General features: G+C 42.1%; 1 protein-coding gene across 6 annotated transcripts in view; it reads left to right on the top strand.

The window, feature by feature from the left end:
• Window positions 1–21,546, top strand: part of LOC127478637 (phospholipid-transporting ATPase FetA-like) — a 91,264-nt gene that overhangs the window by 50,834 nt on the left and 18,884 nt on the right. For all 6 annotated transcript variants that reach the window (XM_051804605.1, XM_051804607.1, XM_051804602.1 and 3 more), the window contains 13 exons: window positions 294–392; window positions 1,287–1,348; window positions 2,911–2,983; window positions 3,144–3,214; window positions 4,294–4,376; window positions 8,121–8,279; window positions 8,992–9,080; window positions 14,014–14,210; window positions 15,350–15,558; window positions 17,645–17,688; window positions 19,231–19,396; window positions 20,191–20,379; window positions 21,218–21,333. In XM_051804605.1, the coding sequence (XP_051660565.1) occupies window positions 294–392; window positions 1,287–1,348; window positions 2,911–2,983; window positions 3,144–3,214; window positions 4,294–4,376; window positions 8,121–8,279; window positions 8,992–9,080; window positions 14,014–14,210; window positions 15,350–15,558; window positions 17,645–17,688; window positions 19,231–19,396; window positions 20,191–20,379; window positions 21,218–21,333 (1,557 nt within the window). The remainder of the gene's footprint in view (window positions 1–293; window positions 393–1,286; window positions 1,349–2,910; window positions 2,984–3,143; window positions 3,215–4,293; window positions 4,377–8,120; window positions 8,280–8,991; window positions 9,081–14,013; window positions 14,211–15,349; window positions 15,559–17,644; window positions 17,689–19,230; window positions 19,397–20,190; window positions 20,380–21,217; window positions 21,334–21,546) is intronic.

Genomic DNA, 21,546 nt, shown 5'->3' with positions numbered 1-21,546 from the left:
GAAATCCACTGGGGACTTTGCAATCCTAATTTTACAAACAAGAAGAAATAGCAACCCACTACACTTTTTGACAGCTCCAAGTTTATAACTTAAATTACAGCTTGTTTGTAAGCAAAGCTTGGTTTCCCTGGCTCTCCCACCTTTGTGGGGTCACGTATGAGGGATAGAGCTGCATTTCTGTCTTTATTCTATATTCAGATACCGCAGAAAAATGTTGTCTGCAGCTTGATTAGGAAACAATGGTTTTCTGAACTGGCAGGAAATTTCTTAACTCAGATCTTTTCTTCCCACAGTTGATTCCCCAGATTTCCTCACTGGCCTGGTTTACAACAGTGGTGCCCCTGGTGCTGGTGCTGGCTGTGTCAGGCGTAAAAGATGCCATCGATGATTTTGTAAGATCTGCATTTCTGACCTGTACTTTGGAGTTTGCCTGTGATACTTCAGCAGTGACTAAAACAAACCACTTAAACACAGCCGGAGGCAGGCAGTTGGAGAACTAGTCTGTGGCCAAGATGGGGTCTGAGATTAGATCCCCAAATCTACAGTTTGTTACCTAAAAAGGAGCTAGAATCTTATTGCTGAGCGGCCCAGCAGCCCCATTGACTTTCTCTGAAACTGCTCAGCATGTTTGAAAATGTGGTCACCGATAGATATGTCTGGATGCTGGCACAGAAGTCTGTTCTTAGGCTTCCACTTTGGAGAACTCATCCTCTGTCATCTAGCTCAATGTATATGGAAAAAAACATTTGGTAGGAAGCAAGAGCTCAACCCACCTGTGATTTTTCAAACTTGCCTAGCTTTGGCCGAAGTTTGCTCCCAACAGGGCTAATAGTCAAAGTCCCAATGACTTCACGGGGTGATATTAGAGCTAATTTTATAATCTGGTTTTCTCTCATTATTAAAATAATTTTGATAGTCTATGGAGCAATGCCAAAACAGCTGTGGCCACTTTCTGTATCAAAGCAGAAGAATGAATTTCTCTGGTGTTTACAAACTGACATGGACAGAAGCAACACCAAGTTAGAAGTCTGTTAAGTGACATATAGGGCTCTACCCTCCTTCCTCCCTCCAAGAATAAGCCCCATGTTGCCTGTTGCTCTTTGCAGACTAGTTATGCCCTCTGTTACGAGTGTAAACATGCACTAGACTCTGACTCAGCTGTGACCCTAATCTGCCTGACCCATTCAGCCAGCTGGGTGGAAACCTAAAATGTTAATGAACAGCCTACGGCTCTAGTGTGCTTGGTTTCCTGGAAATGCCTTTTAACTTACTGATCCAATTTTCAGAATCGACACAAAAGCGACAAACACGTCAACAACCGCCCGGTCCAGGTCCTGATCAATGGCATGTAAGTCTTTTTGATTTTTGCTGTAATTCTGACTGGCAAGAACATTCTGTTAGTAATATTTTAAAATTTTTTTTGGTGTATGTGTATGTTTCCTGAGAATCCCTAAACATTTTAAAATCGAATTGTGTTTCACACCACTCGTTCATCGTGCAGTTTTAGACTATGTGTTCAGTTAATGAACCCAAGACCTAGTACCACAATCTGTGCTGTGACCTTGTGCTGACAAAAAGTAAACTCCTTCCGTTCCTGGATATATATCTTTAAGTAAGCAGTACTTTGTGCTTTAGTTATTTTACTCCTTACCCCAGAGATGACAAGCAAAGTGATCTTCTGTGTCCATTTATGCTCACAGCATTTATTTTGCATTAAGCAATACTAGGCATTATCAACAAGTTATTTGAAATTAAGAAACTGGAATTACTCCCTCGTACATGTCATGATACTTTGAGTGTGTGTAGAACTTCTGGCTTAAATGTACTTAAAAATATTTCAGCTGTGTGCTTTGGACATTGCACTGTTAGCACTATTCTTTCCTGCAGAGAAACAAAAGAAGAGGCCTTGGCTTTCATGGCAGACAGATGTGCTGTTTACTTGCAGCTCCATGGAGTCCAACTCTGTGTAGGACACAGCTGTAGACAGTTGTGAAGTCTCTGGTGACTTCCATACTATAGATAGCAAACAGTATGTTGTGTAAGCGTCAACAGATGATCAAACAGTTAAAAATATATATATACACTGGAAACTGAAGAATAGGAACACACTTTTTGTGCTTTCTGCTAAGTAAACCAGTTTCTTAGTCTACTACGTATTTATTACTGTGTCTAGGAAACACACATTGAAACAGAAGTTTTATAACATGCTGCCTTTTTCTAAAACTGGAAACCGCAGGTCCTGCCCAATTCTGACCAACATTAAAAAAAGCAAGGCTGAGCTGAGTTCAAGCTTAAGTACCAGTCCTGTTTTGAGGTAGTTCCTGATATTTCTCACTTCTAGATTTTGCATATACGGTTATCATGACTTAGTTACATTTGTGCTTGCAGTCTAGCTGGCTGCCTGTGTGCACGTCTGTCTCAGTGCTGTGAAGACCACTGCAGACTTGACTTAGGTAGACACATGCACAGCCAAAGCACCTGCATTGACCTTCCTGACATCCAGTTACTGTGGCTGATAATACCACTTTGAAAACCTAACACAATCAGCAATTTTCACAGGTGCTTGGGAAGTCTCTTACACAAAATAGAGAGGTTTATTTTCTGAGACAATGTGGCCCTTTAAGAGAAGGAAGGGAGTAGTCGGTCCAGAGATAAGGACAGTTCACATGAACTGTGCTGCCATTGTGGGACTTGGTCTCAACCTGGCACAGGTCTCCCCAGCCACTGCTTTTTACTGCTGTTCTTTGCACTGTAGTGGTCCACTAGCTTAGTATGGATCAGGACGCACCATGGCAGACCCTGTTCCATCTTATCAACAGCCCAAGTCTGACTCCAGGAGCAGAGATGAGTATACTGCTCTCCCAAGTGGTGTTCACTTTATGTGCTTCCTTACCAGAAGTTTTCTTGCAGGTTAAAGGAACAAAAATGGATGAATGTCCAAGTGGGGGATATAATAAAACTAGAAAACAACAACTTTGTGACGGTGAGTGCCATTTCTCTCTATCCTGATCACAGTTAATCTCTGTCACTCTTATCATTCACAAGAAAATCAGTCTCAGTGTGGCAGTAACCACAAGCAGCACTGTGGTGCAGCGCCTATGGACTGTGTGAACTCATGCCAAGTCTTGTCTGTCTGTGTTCAGGCTGATCTACTGTTACTCTCAAGCAGTGAACCGCACAGCCTGACGTACATCGAGACAGCTGAGCTGGATGGGTAAGTGAGCCTGACCCTTGGGTGCAGTCACGGCCACCACTGCAAAGCCTGGTGACCCTGGGTGCTGCAGGTGTACCTGCAATAGCTTTTGTAGCCAGGGTTTCATAATATGTAGAATAAACTTTGGATAGGTATATTGAAAATAACATCATCTGATGGATACTTTTGCCTCCTTCAGTCACATTAGAGGGGAATTCTTCAGTTACAATTATAACACTGAGAGTTAGACATATGTTTGTGCAATATCACAGGTCACTGGCAGAAGCTTTCTGTTTCTTTTATCTCCCTTTTTTTTAGACAGATTATCTGGGTGAGATAATCATAATGAATAGATCCAGTAATCTCCTTTGGACTGCTATACCATAATATCAATGCATGCACGCTGCAAAAGCTTCCAAATGCTGCTCACTCCAGGACACAACTGGCCACAAGGCAGAGGGCTGCAACTTGTATTAATTGGAATAAACTGGGTCTGACCTCATCTTTATGACCCAATTTGCACTACTGTTTCTGCACTGCCTATATATAAGCAAGACCAGAGAGTTCAAGAAATTGTGTCTCTCCCAAGACCCTACAGACAGCCCTCTGGACTTTCCCTGTTTGATTTCTGCTGAAAATGAACTTGTAGCTTTTGCACATACAAGTACCACTTTTAAGAGGCCCTGAACAAATGCAATATTCTTTTGACATTGCATTTCAAACTCCCCAGCTAGCTAGTCCCGAGACTGGAGTACTCTTCAGGATCAGAATACCATGAGAGAGATCCAGAGCTCTTCTGTGTGCTCAGACATCTTGGGGTCAAATGTGTCATGAGTGACAGGATACACACCTCACCTCTCACCTCATCTCTCACCTCACCTCCTTTAATACCATGATACCATGCCCAGAATTCCTCTGTCTTTGCAACTGAAAGAGACAATCTACATGCACTGGCCAGGTGAAAAAGGCATGTGGTAACACAGTCCATCAGATATCCAAGGAAGAAGACTGTCCCCAAGAGCAGAAGTGACTTTCAGGGAGAGCTTTCAGTTCACATATGACTTTCAGTTCATGTTTTTGTCTCATGTTGTTTGTCACAGTGAAACAAACCTGAAGGTGAAGCAGGCACTGACAGTCACTGCAGAGCTTGGAGAAGATCTTCAGAAGCTGACAGAGTTTAATGGTGAGTAAAATTCACTTTTCAGAGGATTTGCCTAAACTCCAGAGTCCAGAGGGTGGTTAGAACTCTTCCTTCCAAACTGTCCACTGCCTCCTGCTAGGACTTCTCTGGAAACAGTGCCAGCAAAACAGCATATGTAGAGGAAGAGGCCCCTGTTTGCTTGCAGGTCTCAGTGCCATGCATGGCTGTAACCTGAAACTGCATTGGTGGCAATTCTACTTCTGGACACACACTTTGCTTTAGTATCTGTCTCTACATGTTGATACTACCCACCTTGAATCTCATTAAAAGATTTCATGTAACTGCATAATCGAAACTGTTTTCCCAAAACCTTATGCTTAGTTCTGATCTCAAAACATTCTCACACTGCACTTTTACATTGATGCAGCAATGCTGATGCACCCATTACATTTATCTTCTGAGCAGCAGCACTTTCCAGTCACCACACAGACCTGAGGACTAACTCTGTGCACACAGGACAGGTGACTTCTTCCCAGCCTAGAGCATTCCTCTCCTCTCTCAATGCCGCAATAAAGACTGCATTTAAAAATATTTAAAGGCAGGCAATGCAGATGTGGTTAACAGGAAACGTGTCCTTTTTTGTGCTGTTTTGTATATCAAATATAGGATATGATAAGGTAGGATAGGATAGGATAGGATAGGATAGGATAGGATAGGATAGGATAGGATAGGATAGGATAGGATAGGATAGGAGAGAACAGAATAGAATAAAAGTTGGAAGGGACCTACAACAATCATGTAGTCCAACTGCCTGACTTCTTCAGGGCTGACCAAAAGCTAAAGGAGGTTTTTAAGAGCATTGTCCAGAAGCCTCTTAAACCTGACAGGCTTGGGGGCATCGATCACCCTTCCAGGAAGCCTGTTCCAGTGTGTGATCACCCTCTCAGCAAAGGAATGTTTCCTACCATCCACTCTGAACCTCTCCTGTTGCAACTTGAACCATTGCCATGTGTCCTGGGACACATTGAATACCTGGGAGTGCATAGCAGCACATACACAGAAAGGAGCCAGATCTGTCAAAACCAGAATGCTCCATGCTCACACATCATCTGCCTGTGGAGAGAGGACGAGGGAACAGACCTAGTGATGTTAGTCATGTTCTGCAGTGCCCTGCTGGCTTAGATACGAGGACAGGATTACAGGGATAGTCGGTATGGAAAGGGTTGGAGTGAGTGCTGCTGTCCTTGGAACGTCTCAAGGATTGCAGGCTCTCAGGAAATACTTTAGATAAAGGAGGAAAATAATTTTTAAAAAAATCTTTTTGATGATTCCAGGACAGGTGGTGGGGATGTGGCAAAGAGTATAAAGCTGGCACTGTCTCTGGTACAGTTTCTTTTGCCTTCTTTGTTGAGGTTTTAGGCAATAATGTGTGTGTGTGGTCTTTGCTGAATATCAGCTCAGTACATCAGGGTTTCTCTGAAGTAATGGCTGAGGTTCTCAGTGTTTTAGGTCTTGAGAAATGTGTTTTTACAGATGCAGTTAGATGCTTTATGTTAGTAATAGGAGTGGCATGCCTTAATTATTTTTCAGAACAGGCTGCAGTGTCTATCAATTTGTAAGCAAAATCTTAATCTAAAATAATTTCTCAAGCATTTTCAGTGTAATGCTTATCTGAGAGCACTGCATTCTTGGAAGTGCTTATTTAAAAAATGTTTAAAAATATTTTGGAAAATTGCAAATTTTCTTATCAGATATTTATTTATTCTGTGGATCTCTATTTTAGTTATGTTGTAAATAAAAGTGGCCTCCTCACAATACTTAAACTGAATAAAATGTTTCCCAGGATGATTTATATTTGACAGTGTACTGGGAAGAGTGCCTGGAATCAGACCCAACCTTGCGTTTCCCTTAGCAAACCTCTGCAGAATATTTAAATATTTATGTAACTCTTTATCTAATTACTTTTTAAGACAGGAAGAGAGGAAAGGGTCGAGCAGCTAATACAGGCACTCAGTGGAATGCTTAATGTGAGTTATGATGTTTGTTTGACATAGTGATGGTTCAGATAAGGAAGATGCTTGCAAAACACTGAACTTCTTTATTTGATTTAGGGAACTGGGAGATGAGGAAAGAAACAATACTTTTCAGTTATCTACTACTTATCACATGTTGACTTGGTAGTATTTAACCTTTCAACTGAAATACACTCCAGGTATCTTATTGCTGTTAGTGGGAGAGGGAGACAGGAGGCATGTGTCTTGCTGTGGTATCTTCAGCTGCAGTTGCTGGGTCGATTGGGTGAATCTGTAGAGCTTCTCACTCTTTTGTGATTTGTCTCATCTGGACGAATCTCTTCGGATCCCAAAATCAACCCAGACTCACTCGCTTACAGGAGAGCAGACTCAAGGTGCTCACATGAGCACTGTCCCACCACAGAGGCGCTGTTCCTGCTGGGAGATCATGCCCTGGGTTTGGTTTGCCAAAGTCTCATTGTGCTGTTTCAGGTTGCAGTGCAAAGCCTCTGTTTCCTTTGTGCTTTTCAAGGATTGCAAGGGAGGCAGTGAGGTGGGTCTGGCTATTGCAGGCTTTCAGTAACGATGGGGTACAGGTCTGGTTGTTGTTGGACTAACCAGATGATAAAACAGAAGATCAACATAGTATGAGCTCTGATGTCACGTGTCGCTAAATTTCCTAGTCATTTCATCTTTCCAGTCAGACAGTTTGTCTGCCCTAGAGTAGAGCTACTTTTCTATGAAAATAACATTCATTTTTGATTTTAGAATATATAGTGGTGAAGACTATCATGATACTTAAAGCTGCACTTTTCTTCTGGACTTCTCTGAATTTTGTTTCCAGTCTCTTAAGCCTGATGTGTTTTGTCTGAGAATAGCTGGAAGAGCTGTACTCTCTGCAAATGCTAGTCTTTATGTAGGTATTTTCAGGCTGTGATCAAAATAACTTTAATGCTCCTGCTGATTAAGTGAACAGACTGAACTCTTGGATTCCCTTTCAGTAAGGCATATTTGTATTTTCCAGTTTTTTTCCATACATCCACAGGGCTCTGCTTTGAATCTTTAAATGTCAGGTGCAACTGTTGATTTAAATAGTAATTTAAATAGTAATTTTTATGTCAAGGTGTCCGAATACATTTTATTACAAAAAATAAATACAGAGCATGGAAAAAGACACTCCGGTCACTTACAGCATCAACTGCTTGGCCCAAGAAGGTAGCAGTATTTTTTTATGTGCCACTGGGACTTGAGTTATAAAACAGATGAAATTAAAAAACAGTGAACAAAGACACCTCAGTTAATTACTCTTTTGCAGCCTTTGGGCTATGATTTTTCTCGCTTGGGCTCCTGCAGTTTGAGAGAAAATGAAATAGGAAAAAAGGTGATGTCAGCACTTTTAGCTAAAGTTATCCAGTGACATCCTACACTATGAACTCGCTGTGAGTGGATTAAAACTATGTTGCTGGTTCAACATTTCTTCTCACCCACATAAAAGCTGTGGAAACTTTGTTTTGTACTCTACCAATAAAACACTGGCATGTTCAAAGAATGGGATAAATTAAATTCATTGTGGTCCATTGGATTATGACAGGAAGATGGGGAAGGAGCAACATCACAAATGATGAGTAAGTAAGATACAGAATAGGAATGACAGGATCTGGAGTTGACTGCAGCTAAGTCAAATACTGTCTCTGGGGAACAGCTGGGAATGAGGTATTGATGACATCTTTCTGGGACAAGATTTCCATTTGTGCTTTTACCTTCTTTTTTATAGGTGAAGTCAGATGTGAAGCACCAAATAACAAACTGGATAAATTCACAGGCACTCTTACTCTTCAGGGAGAAAAGTATGCCCTGGACAATGAGAAGATGTTGCTGAGGGGCTGTACTATCAGGAACACAGAGTGGTGCTTTGGACTCGTTATTTATGCTGGTAGGTAGAAAGACTGATATGTGAATTGCAGAGTAGAGCAGCACTATCATGGAAGTACATCACACCCAGCAGGCACAGAGGAATCAAGTAATTTCCTCTTTGGAAAATGTGTTTCTACCAAGTACAAGAACAACACAGTTTTTTATTTCAGAAATGCATGCAGCAAAGTACAGGAGGGGACTCTTGATCGATCAGTAAGAATGTAAGGAGTAAATCTGGCTAAGAATTCTGTCAAGTGTATTCAATTAAATTCCTTATCATTTCTATGTGACTTTAACCCATATTGGAATATCAGGGTCATCAATATTATTATTGATTAGATCTATGCTTTTTATGAGCATAGTCCTTCTGTTGTTCCTATACTTCTCCAGACATGTGAGATAATGTATAATATGTCACCAATAACATAGCAGTATCAGGTATTCTGTGCAAAGTAATTAAACCTGAAAGGGGGGATTGAATGTTGAAAGACGAGAGCAGAGTCAAAGTCCAGAATTAATGGTTTTATGTGACTATCCCCATATAATCTCGGGCAAATGACTTAACCTGTTTCTGCCCAAGTTTTCTACCAGCACTGCAAACTGTACATACCTGCCTTCAAGAAAACTGCAATAGTCATTTTTGCTGGAAGGCACAGTGGGGCCTCAGAGGGAATCAGCTTTAGAACAGCTAAGCTTTATTACTAAAATTAACAAGTATGTTTCATCTCCAGGGCCAGACACCAAACTGATGCAGAACAGTGGAAAAACAACTTTTAAACGAACAAGCATCGATCGGCTCATGAATGTCCTTGTGATGGTGGTAAGCCTGATTAATGTGTCTTCATTTCTTCAGACGTGTTCATCGTTTCCAGATGCTCCACCTCTTTGCCCACACAGATGAGGAAATATCAGAAGTGACTAATGATAAAAAGAAAAATGACGTAATAATTTATTAGCAGACCGAGTTCAGCAGCGCCTCTGTCAGCCCATCTTGCAAAGCAAGGCAGTTACATTGGCAGAATTAAAGACTTTTCTTCTGAGCTTGTCATTTTCTCTGCTCTCCCTTGCTCTGCATTTTTGTGTAAGAAATATTTTGAAACCTGCAAATGCCTTTTTTCTCCTAGTAATTTTGTCATTTTCTATTTATCAGCTGTTCTCCCTCTTCCCTCTGATCTCGTGGCATCTCTGGTGGTATCTGCATAGGACTTGATAATTGAGTTTGTTAATTTACATGATGCCAGCTTCTGACTTAACATGTTAGGATAAAATATTAGACATGGTCTCATTAATGTTCAGAAACTGATGTTTTTAGCAGGTGGGAAATTTGAGAACACTAATCGTATATAGCAGGCACTCTTCTCAGATTGAAAAACAGATCTAATTTGAGGGTTAAGCTCATCAGTGGTTTTAACAAATGGCAAATACTTCCAGGCAGAGATAGTGATTCTTTTATGAACTCTCCCGAGATTTTACTGCTTGATTTTTAAAGCCACTCAGGGAAGGAGGACATACACTCTGACACTACTTCAATCAATGTTGCTTGAAGAAAAGGTCGTTAGTTTCAGATTTTATTTTCCTTTGGGTGCAAGTTTGTCATGCATGCTCCAACACCTTCAGTTTATGACACTAGGAGGGTCTGATGATCACTGTTGCTGCTTCTTCCTTCCTGCTGTTGCTCTCCAGACCAACTTCATAGCCAGCTGGGGCCAGCATCCATCCCCAGGCACTGGAGGAAGCCCTGGAGGAGGCATCCAACACCAGTCTGTCCATCACAGCAAGGCTATCCTGAGCTCTCCGTGCCTTCTGTGACCTCAGCACTGGGGCTTAGAGAACAAACATTTCCAGGATGGCACCATTCTCCAACTTTCCCAGTTTACCTCATCCCCTGTCTTCTTGCCTTTTTCTCAGGATCCCAAAAGTTCTCTAGGTGGGCCCAGGGATGCCCTGTAATGCCACAGCACAGAGAGCCATTCCAGGGTCATCTTCAGTCCCTCCTGAGTCCTTGTTCCATGTACAGTAAGGACATGCCCTTGACTTTAGTAACCTTGCACCAATCTCTGCCAAGTGAAAATCTTTATTATGATCATCAGCTTGTTTTCCCCAGTGTTTTCTTCCCTTCCTCCCCTTAAGGGGACAGCAAAAACAAGCAAGGTTTGGGCCTCTTACATTCAAAACTTTGCAAGCATTTTAAAAACTTCACATTTCCTTAGATGTCCTGCTATGTTCTGGCTGGAGTGGATAATGGGCTGTGAGGGATCTGCAGGGCACAGAAATGGAGCAGAGAAAAGCTGAATAGAGAACTTGGAATTTAACATTCGATTAAGATTTGCCAAATCTCCTTTCACAAGCCAAGGATCCCACCCAGAGTTTTCAGTCTGTTTGGCCTCTCTTCATAAACACAAATGAGATGAATTTACCTCCTGGCTCCATTTTAAAAAACTGAGCAAGTTGCAGCCGATTGCATCAGCCTTTGCCTGGGCTCTGGGGCGCTAGAGGAGCCAAGGGTGTGTTTATCTCCTTTACACATTTTTAAGGAACCTAAAATTTTGATGTCTAAGTGAAGCTCTGTCCTACCTTCTTTAGCACCAGGCTCTTTGCACACCTCAGGGGATGTGGCACTGGGTCCTTCGAGCTCACTGGGTGGTCAGAGGTTACAGAGAGCAGTCATAAAAACAGGCAGTATATTGTGCTCTTGAGTTTGGAAATACAAAGCAGCCACAGCTTGCTATTAATAGCTCATTTAAATGTACCGAAACTTATTCCATGTTAACACTGGCAAAGCTATTTTGCATTTATTTGTCCATAAAACTGCCAGACACAAAGCAGTGTTTAAGGAGGTTGCCAGCGGAGGCCTCATTAAATGTTGCCCTGGTCTGCCCCAACAAGGGTTAATCAGGAGTAAACCTTTCCAGATGACAACCATAGCTGTTTTTTCACGTTTGGAAGTGTTTCTCAGTGACCTGAGGGACAAGCTAATGTTCCTGCACTGGCGATGGACCCGCCAGCTCTAGAAATGCTTTTTTCTCCAAAAGTTGCTTTTTAGCAGGCTTAGGGGAGCATGTTCTCAGAGAAGGAGGGCTGTCAGCTTCATCTCTTATATAACTTACTGTTTCAAATCCTGGAGCAGAATTCAAAGTGCCAATAAAGAAACTGAAACAGTTTTTATACACAGTCCAACTGTCAATGTTTGTGAAAAGTCACCTCCTCTTTATAAAATTCTTAGTCAAGAGCATTTTTTGTAGGCAGTGCAGGAGCAGGACCCAGGAAGGAAGGAAGGATGTTCATGCTGGGAAGCCCCATGAGCACGCACAAGCCTACAATCAGGGTTTTTTCACGTCCTTCCCTTGCAGGGCTGTGGTTACAATTACAACACCCTGCACAGAGTTGTTTCTCTGCACAGAAAATAATCTCCGGGGCTGCTGTTAATGGATCAATCTTTCTCATTTGCCTCAGAGCAAACAGCGTGTTAGTGAGCTTTGTGTAAGCACAAGTATTGCAGTGGAGTTGTGAAGGGTGAGGGCCAAATGCACGTAGAACAAAATGTGCATAAAGCAAGTGCAGTTGTAGACAAAAGCTGCTGTTGTGATATAGAATCACAGAATGGTTTGAGTTGGAAGGGACCTTAAAGATCATCTTGTTCCAACACCCCAGCCATGGGCAGGGACACCTTGGGAAAGTTCAGCTGCTGCCTTGCCCTGTGTGTATTTCTGTTCCTAAATCATACATGGAAATGCCTGCATGTATTGTGATATTCTACGAGTGGATAATTAACCTGTGGGGCAGCAAGGTGGGTCATGCTTCTCATATATCTTTAAGTCCTAATAATTACAACAGCACAGATTGAAGTCTATTTTCACTGCTGGTCACAGATATTTAAAAACACTGCACCGCATTCCTTACCAGCAAGGAATATTGTCTCTGTTTCACAAGTCAAGTAATTTATTTGGCCTCTCACAATTAAATAGAAAAGCTACTACTCATGTGGGAAATAAATATGTCCCCTGAAACTCAGCCCAGCACCTTTTCTTACTGCAGTTCCTTTTTAGTGGCTTCTTGGTATTAAAACTTGAGTTGATCAGGCATGAACTTTTCACCAAATGATTCATATTGCTCCATAAAAGTATCCTTCTTCCTCTCACAGATTACTTCAGCAGTACAAATATTAGTTTTACCATCAAGGTTTCTGTGTTTGTATCTCAATTACTGTTTTTTGAAAAGGTTGATTACTGTTTTAATGTGATTGTTATTGAGTGGCCTTTACATAATGGCCCAACTTACTGATATTTCCTTCCTAATGATTATACTTGCAAAAGATGATTTCTAATTACTCTTTTGTGCGGCCTGTTGATTCCATGTCTTCACTTTTGTATTACTACATTGGTTGTTTTATGTCAAATGTTTGGAAAAGTCTATGTCTAAAGAATAATTTTATTATTATTTCTCCAGGAAGGGTGTCAAGCTAACTAACTGCAGTTTATCTTCCCCACTATCACCATTTCTACCTTACAAACATTGTAATTATGTTAGCAGATTTCCAGGATGGTGGGGCTTCCCAGTTTTCAAAGCATTGTTAAAAATTAACCTTATTGGTTCCTCTAAGCTTCCATCTTTAAATTACATGGACTCACTGCATTGCTAATAATGCTTATTAGCAGATAGAGCCACGTAGTGTTGTTCTTTGTCAGTGGCCACAATCTGTCTTTTCCATCTGTTACATCATAGGGAAAAGATACTTCCCTATTCTTTCTTCCTTCTTCCTCTTGGAGGACTGACTGTTAACACATCTGCTTTTCACACACCTGTTTATGACTTTACTGTTTTGTTTTCTTGATACTTTATGGCTGTTAGATATTCATAGTTCTACATTCCTTGCAGTTTATATTAATTTCTGTTAAATTTCCTTCTTCCCAGTCTGTTTTATTCTTTTTCAAGTAACATTGCCGCATTCTTGTCTTCTTTTAATCAAAAATGCTTTATGTCCTACATATTGCTTTTGTGTCTATAAACCAGTGTTCACAAGCAAGCCCCAGTTTTCACTAAGTTGTCCCACTTTGAAATTTGCTTCCCAGTTGCTGTTCCCCTGGTTGCTTTAGGCTTCAGGAAACAGGCTTCTCTAAAGTCCGAGGATACACATCACTGGTTAGTGTTACTTTCTATTTGCTCAAAGGAAATGTAATCAAATTGTGAGGGCAGACACCAAGGCAACCATTAGTTTTAAGTCAGCAATTAACTCTTTTAATCATTAGAGTGATATCCTGTGCTGAATTCCTAATTGCACAGTGCTGGGTTATCCTTAGTTGTTTTTCAGAAATTGTGAAAAAGACTATGATGCATCCAGCAAATGGCCAGGTAAAGTCCTCCAGGCAGTTTCTATTTATAAGTGTGCAGTCAGATGTTTGGGGACCCTCAGCCCGACTCACCTCTAATTAGGTCTAATGTTCTGCAGGTGACTGACCATGATCACCCTAGTTGAGAAGTCTCCTTGTGATTTAAATCCCCAGCTGTTTGAAGACTTGTAATTCCAAACTGCCATACTCTGTACACTGTGTAGTTTTGTTCTTGTGAGGTAAAAGTGTCATAACATCACTGTTTTTTCCTCTTCATCCCTAGGTACATTTTCCTGTGATTCAGGCTATCCAACCCAGTCTCATTAGGCTCTTTTCCTTAATCTATACATAATAAACTCCTTGTTTCTAAAATGCAGTACTTTTTGTTTAGTTTTGATTTGGTTGGTTTGTTTGTTTGCTTTTCAGATTTTTGCATTTTTAGGACTGATGTGTCTCATCCTAGCCATTGGCAATGGCATCTGGGAGCATGATAAGGGCTACTACTTCCAGGTGTATCTGCCCTGGGCAGAAGGTGTCAACTCTGCCTCCTACTCCGGCTTCCTCATGTTCTGGTCATATGTGATCATTCTAAACACAGTGGTACCGATTTCACTCTATGTCAGGTATGTGCCAGAAGCTCCTTTCACGTTTGATCTTAAGAAAGTTTTAGCTTTTGCCTTAGCTGGGAGCAGCATTTTCCTTAAATCCAAATGCAACCCCCTTGTGAATGATTGCACACAACCATAGAGATGCTGCATTTTCTTATTTCTGCTGCCTTCAGGGCTTTATCAGGGTTGGAGTGGGGACAGCAGTGATCCCTGGGAGAGGAGAGGATGATTTTGCAGTTAAAGCGGAGGTGTAGGTCTGTAGGATGCTATAGGAGGAAGGCTGGAAGCCTGCTACAGTGAGCATCTTGCTCTTTTCACTGCCCATCAAAGGGCACCTGTTCTTTGAGGTGGCATTAGGATTCCTGTGAGGAGTGGATGGCCAGGTAAGTAGGTGTAATTAGGTTAAAGGTCCATAGTACTTGGTGTTATATCAGCTGTCTGAGTGCTGCCTCTTCACAGAGAATGTAGGGTTCTGTTGGTTATTGCAGATAGGCAAGCAGGGGTGACAAGTAGGCAATGTGTCTATGATGCTCTTAAAATCTTGAGGCTGGGGTATAGACTGAGTAGCCCTATTTAGTTTATCATTGCACCTCATTCTTCAGTCAGCTTTGCTGCTGAGACTCTCTTTTATGTTGGTAAATTAGAGGAATGAATACCATTCCTGTCCAGTGTGTCACAGCAACAGCAAGGTGGAAATCCATATTGTCTGCAAGCTGATGCTTCTCTTTGGTTGTATTGAGTGACGAAATGGCTCAAATGCTGTGGAGCTCTGTGTTGTTTGAGACGTGGTTGTGCTCATCCCCCAGCACTAGGCTGAGCCCAGCTCAGAGCCTTGCTGGAAACCGTCTCCTGGAATGGCACTAAGTGAAACCCACTGCTCCTGCCTCTCTTCTCAGTCTGAAAACTTCTGAAACTTTCCGAGAACATTTATAAGATCTTGTTTTATAAATGAAGGAAAGGAATTTGCTATAAACCTAACAGCGGGACTATCTTCAGCATCCCTTACCGCAAGCCATCTAAGGACGGATGAGTTCAACCTGTCATTACCTTCAAAGTTGTCTTCTAATTACAGTCGTTAATGGTGGTGCTGAAGATAAAGATCTTTTCCCTTAAACTAACGAATATTCCGTCACTTTCTCTTTCTGTTTCATCAGTGTAGAGATTATACGGTTGGGTAACAGTTTCTACATCGACTGGGACCGTAAAATGTATTATCCGCTGAATGATACACCGGCTCAGGCTCGAACCACTACACTCAATGAAGAACTGGGACAGATCAAGTACATCTTCTCAGACAAAACAGGAACTCTCACTCAGAACATCATGTGTTTCAATAAGTGCTCCATCAACGGCAAATCCTACGGTATGTTATCTGTTTGCCTTATTCTCGGAGTTTTATTTCATTGTATGCCTCTTGGTCCACAGAGACTAACTCTGATATCCAGAAGAATGTCATGTAAGAAACTGCAGTGATCAAGTGCAGGGCTGCCCATCAGGGATGCCTGGACAGCCTGACTGGATCATTTGCATATCTTAATATAATTTCCTTGTTTCCCCCTTTTTACCATTCTTTTATCTCCCTTTTTCTGCCCCTCTATCATCCAAACTACAGAACCAGCACTTTATTATTTTGTCCCCGTAAGCGCCACATTTACTACATCTGTACTCAAATTTGGGGATTTTTTCTGATATCACTACCTAGGTAATCTCATTTTCTATGGAATTATTGACATGGTTACCCAGGTATTGCTAACCCTGCACAAAACATAACATTTAACACCCATAACTAACTCCCTCTTAACCACTTATGAAATCAGCCACCCCTCATCATGTTATCTGCAAATTTTGTCAGCTTCTCATGTGTTGTCTCTCACATTCAGCAATTTCTCGTGTTGTGAGTAGCAATTTTCCACATCCTTTTCAGATAGCTGGACTAGTCAATGGCCTGGTCTTTGTCTTTAGCCTTGATATACTTCACCTACCAGAAGAGAGAAAAGTTTGCAGGGAGTTGGATAAAATAGGAAAAAAAAGTTATCTCAGTAAGATCCTAGAAGTCATTGATTTTAAAGGCTTGTTTATTGCATGGCCTCAAACTGTTTTCTTCACACTGCTCAGGAGGTACTAACACCTTGGAAACTGACTAATTGATTAACATCATTAGATGCCCCAGAGAAATTAGTTGCTGCTTATTTGCAGATGGATGCTTGCTTTGCCTGTGTCAGACCTGTTGAAGTTTGCCTTTTTTCTCTGTGCTATCAGCTGATCTAATAAAAGAAGTTATTTCTTCCTATGAATCTGGTTTTGTGTATATTTGGGGACCACCACACCTCTAACAGTGCTACTGTGATAACTAACATTAATGCTGCTAAACAGTCTGAAATCTCTTCCATCATGAAATCTCTTCCATGACTTCTCCAAAGTGGATTTCACCACTAACATAATGGGTTCAAGAAATGAATGAGAAATATGTGGAAAGAAAGCAGTCTACTGCCTATAGTTTTGCAAAATGCTGAGCTTCTTCCTAGGATTGTACTTCTCTGGATTTGCTGCTCAGGGTCATATGCCAGAATGATTTAGTTCTGATGTCAGGAAAGGTACTCTGGAGGCTTAAGGGAAGGAGATGTCCAAAAACCTCTTGGCTATATTTTGCAAGATATCAACTGATACCAAGTTCTCAGGAGAGATGGCATCTAAGTTTCTTCTACACACTCAGGGCCTTTGTGAAGGCCCACAGGCACTGCATTTGACTTTGGTCACAGTTGAGATTGCTGGTGCAGATATGAGTCTATATATTGCATAATTCATTGCATTTCACTCTTTTTTTCAGTTAAGTGTTGGGACTGGCTGGGCTGGGCACAGTCCAGACTTTCAGAGTGAAACTTTTCTTTAGGCAGAAGTTTTAATACTGTTTCCTAGAGCTGAAATGTCTTGTATTCCTATGACCAGGTCATCAGTTCAGGGAAAATCAGTAGAGCAGCTTTGCTACCTAGGTGTGGGAAGAACGGGCTTTGAAAACTCATTTTCTGTGGCTGTCTCATTTTCTGTTGCAAACCAAGTAGGATCCAGGAACTGGATTTTGTGTCATATTCAAAAGGAAAGGTACAAGAGAAGTCATTCCCTGAAAGCATTTTTGTTTCTTACCTAGTGCTAAGTCATCTCCGGGTTCAGCTTGAGCCAAGTCTTCTTTACCCAAAAGCCAATCATTTTTATGGTTACTGCTTTGTATTTCAAGATCTGTCAGTCTCTGGATTTTTGGCATGGATTAACATAGAAAGCGACAGCTATGTATCATCAGTCTCCAGTACTCATGTCAAGATATGTATGCTTACTGAAACCTTTTCAATAGATACTTGCTTAGAAACACTGTAACCAGTTTTCATGGTAGAGAAGCTCAGAGACTGCACTTATGCAGAATTTGTGGCTATAACCTTGGTCTTTCTTGCTTGCAGGTGATGTGTATGATATGTCTGGGCAAAGGGTAGAAATAAATGAGGTAAGTGCTTAAGTGCTATCAGGATCTGTGCTTTCGGGGAACCTGACTAAGTACCAGTGGACGCAACCCACAAAAGCATAGCTCATGCTCTTGACCCCGCAAGAGCTGATGCTCTTGATGCTAATAACAGTGATGTGCAGCTCCTCTGGATGTCAGAGAATTGCCAGTTACATTCCTTTCCAGTAAGCCTGGCTTAAAACCTGCAGGTTGGGAATGGCCCACTGTTCCCTCTGCTTTATATGACTTCCTATTGCACGCACAGCTTCTGTTGAATATTTGGCCATTGATACTCAGCCAAGTATTTGGCCAAGTTTGCTGGAAACTTCGACACTGGTGAATTTTATTAACCTTGGCAGTTAATAAAAGCTTTAGTGGGGAATTAGTGAGTTCAGTTCATATCAGTAACAAGGTCACTGTCAAATTCCTCTTATGTCTGGACTTTGTAAAGTATGAAAACATTTGACTTCCACATTTCTCTTTAGCCTCTGCTTGCTGGCACAGATGCACATGTTTTTATTTCTAAAATATCTGAACCTACATGCAGTAATCCAAATAACAAACAGCAAGATGGTGAAAATCCCACTCCTCATTCCAGTGATTCATTTTCAGGCCATTGGGAACTTAAATTACCCATTGAAATTGGCTGTTTGTGCTGAGTGCTGTGCCTCCAGGCCTTGCTTGGGGACACTGTGCTGAACTCCTCCCAATTGTCCACCCCACCCTCCTGTCCGTGGTACTCTCTGGAGCAGAGTCCTGCTACCCACACATCTGTGATGTTGCTGTGCCTGGATCTTGCTGTGCAGATGAGTGTGGGAGGTGTGGATCTGTGCTAAGTGCTAGATGTCAGCGTGCAGAGGTCAGAAGGATGACTCCCATCCTGGAAACTCTGAGCTCATTAGGGATGGGGCAGGAGTCAGAAGTGTCCCAGACAGGCTTGGCAATGCATTTCTCCATGACACATCATGCTGTGAGCTTCTGGCCATTTCTCCAGCATGTTCCACTCTGCTTGGGGCTCCTTGTCTTTTGACAAAATGGGCAATGCCCATGGAGTTTAACCTTTACCTCACTCATCTGTCCTATTTTTTCCATATCAGGATTTTTTCTTGCTTTGGGAGAATAGGGTGGAGAAGACAGCCTTTTGAATTGTTTTAAACTGGGCTTCCACACTGCACTGTCACAGGCAGCCTTTGACGTCAGGATCATGATGCCTTCAAGAAGGCATGTGTTGAAGGCAGGCACTTCTTTGCTGTAGAAATCCATTGGCAGAGGTCCTGTAGGAACATTAGTTGCCATTCAGAGAGTCAGTTCAGCTCATTGGTTCTCAGCCTGCGTGCTGCTCTTAAAGGCACATCTAGTGCCTGTCCTGTCCTATGATTAGATAGCTTTCATGATCTCCCACTTAGATCCACCAATCTCTGTCATGAGCAGCCCTGCAGGGTAGGTCCTTTGCAAATGTGAGGAGGAGAGAGTGGCTGTGTTGGCAGGCATTGGTGGACAGGCGTATAAGAGCTCCACAAATAATACCAAGCTGTGTTTTTGCAGAACACAGAGAAGGTTGATTTCTCATACAACCCGCTGGCTGACCCAAAGTTTGCATTCTATGACCATAGCCTGGTTGAAGCTGTGAAGCTGAATGATGTCCCGACGCACAGGTTCTTCCGGCTGCTCTCACTTTGTCACACAGTGATGCCAGAAGAGAAGAAGGAAGGTGAGGACTGTTGGAGGCACCAGACTGAGTGGTTATGTTCACTCGCACCACAGTATGTCTTCTCTCCACAGAAGCTGTTATTGGTCCTTTTGGCTCCCTGGTGATTTTCTGTAGTGTATGACTACACATAAATCAATGTCTTTGGAGATGCCACATGGGAAGAGAAAGGACCAGGGCCTCCACTCTCTGTATGTTCCTGTGGTGGAGCTGACACTACCGCAAACACCACATCTCTGGAGTGCGGAAATTGCAGGTGCCACAGCTTCCCTGAGGTGGCAGATGCTTGCCCCACTCTTTCTCTACTCTGCTCCTAGTCCCATAAAGCAAAGAACATAGAGCACCTATCCACTGGAGACTCATTAGCTCCTCTCACCCAGTGTTCTCACAGGCACTGGGTCAGCCTCCTCAAATCTCAGACAGGATGAAAACCATGCTTTAAAGGCTACAGCTCTTAACTGACAGATCGAAGGTGAAAATACTAATGCGAAAAATACATGCAGATATTACTAGAAGGGGTTGAATCCAAGGAACTTGTCCTCTCAGTGAGGCCTGTTAGACTCCAAAGAGAGTGATTAAAGACCCCAAAAGAATCTAGGGTACCTCTTGCACTGTCCTGGAGGATGGGTTGGTGGGACTTGATGGAGATGTGTGGACATAAGGTGCTTTTCAGTGCTACACCTCTGGATAGACAGAAAAGCAAAGGGATCACTGCTGTAAAATGTCTTTGATTTTATATTCGTTTAGCTCAGAAGAAAGACAAAAACCACATTACACTCTTTTTCCTTTCATGTCAGGTAGCTTGGTGTATCAGGCCCAATCTCCTGACGAGGGAGCCCTTGTCACTGCTGCTAGAAACTTTGGATTCGTGTTCCGGGCTCGCACACCAGAGACCATCACTGTTGTGGAAATGGGAGAAACAAAAGTCTACAAACTTCTGGCTATTCTTGATTTCAACAATGTTCGCAAGCGAATGTCTGTGATTGGTATGTTCCCTTTGCTCCTTTCTTTCCTGCCTGACCTTTTAGGCTCTGGAGCTGTCCCTCATTATGCTATGATGCCTTTTTCTAGGAGACTTCCTTTGCAATGCTCTCTGAATAACACAGTAACATTTGCTTTTGAGGGCTTGAGATGGGCTCCCTTGACTTCTCCATTACACAGCAACAGTGGTAGAAAAGCAGGTGGAAGAACATTTCCACATCTGGACCACAGTGATGCACCAGCCTTCTGAAGACACTAAGCTTTTTGTATATGTTGCTTCCCTCATTACAATGCAGGAAAGGCCTGCCTTCTAAGCAACTTTAAAATTATCAGTAAAATCTGAGGAAGTAGGAAAGGAGAAAGGATGAACTGAGAAACCCACCTTCCCAAAGAGAAAATGCAGAAATTATCAAAACCCCTTTCTGTAGCCTTTATTAGCCCTCCAACATACTTAGTTACTTCGGGAATTGGAATATTGTAGTTACAGTTTACTCATGAAAGAAATAGGAGCAGTAAGACCAGTCCCCTAAAAAAAAATTGTTCTTAACTTTTGAATGTAGATGTGCTGCCTGAAGTGCTGCCTGTAGGAACAATGTAGGTCAAAGGAGTGTCTGCTCAGACTAAGGCAGTCTGGGTACAGTTGCTGTGCTGCTACCACTAAGGTGGGCAGTAGTCACACTATCTTCTTTTCTAAGCAGAGCTTGTCTTGATTCTCTGGGAGTTTGCCGAAACCTGGTAGAATTCAGACACCTCTAGAAACTTGTCTTTGTTTTCATAAAATGGCTGTGTATCCCAAAAGCCTCAGCTTGGGATTTGTAGCATTTCTTTTCCTCTTCCTCATAGTGCAGAGTCCAGAAGGTGACTTGACTTTGTACTGCAAGGGGGCTGACACCATTCTTTATGAACTGCTTAATTCGTCCTGCGAATCTCTCAAAGAGGAAACCACAGAACACCTGAATGTAAGTGCTTCCTTCTCAACAACATCTCTGCATTTGATCATTTCCTTTTCTCCAGGTGTGGAAGCATACTTTGTGTTGACACAAACCCCCCAGATTTCAGACATAGCACCTAAGCACCGATTTTTTAGTCATGGAATAGAGAGGGAAATTAATTTATATAGCCTTAGGTCTCTTCTTCCAGATCTAGTAAGGAAAAAGCGTCACTCGAACTTG

The sequence above is a fragment of the Manacus candei genome, unplaced genomic scaffold (genome assembly GCF_025592945.1).
Source record: "Manacus candei isolate 608988 ecotype Guabito, Panama unplaced genomic scaffold, ASM2559294v1 h1tg000061l, whole genome shotgun sequence".
Classification (NCBI taxonomy): Eukaryota; Metazoa; Chordata; class Aves; order Passeriformes; family Pipridae; genus Manacus; species Manacus candei.
This window is presented reverse-complemented; position numbering and strand designations above follow the sequence as displayed.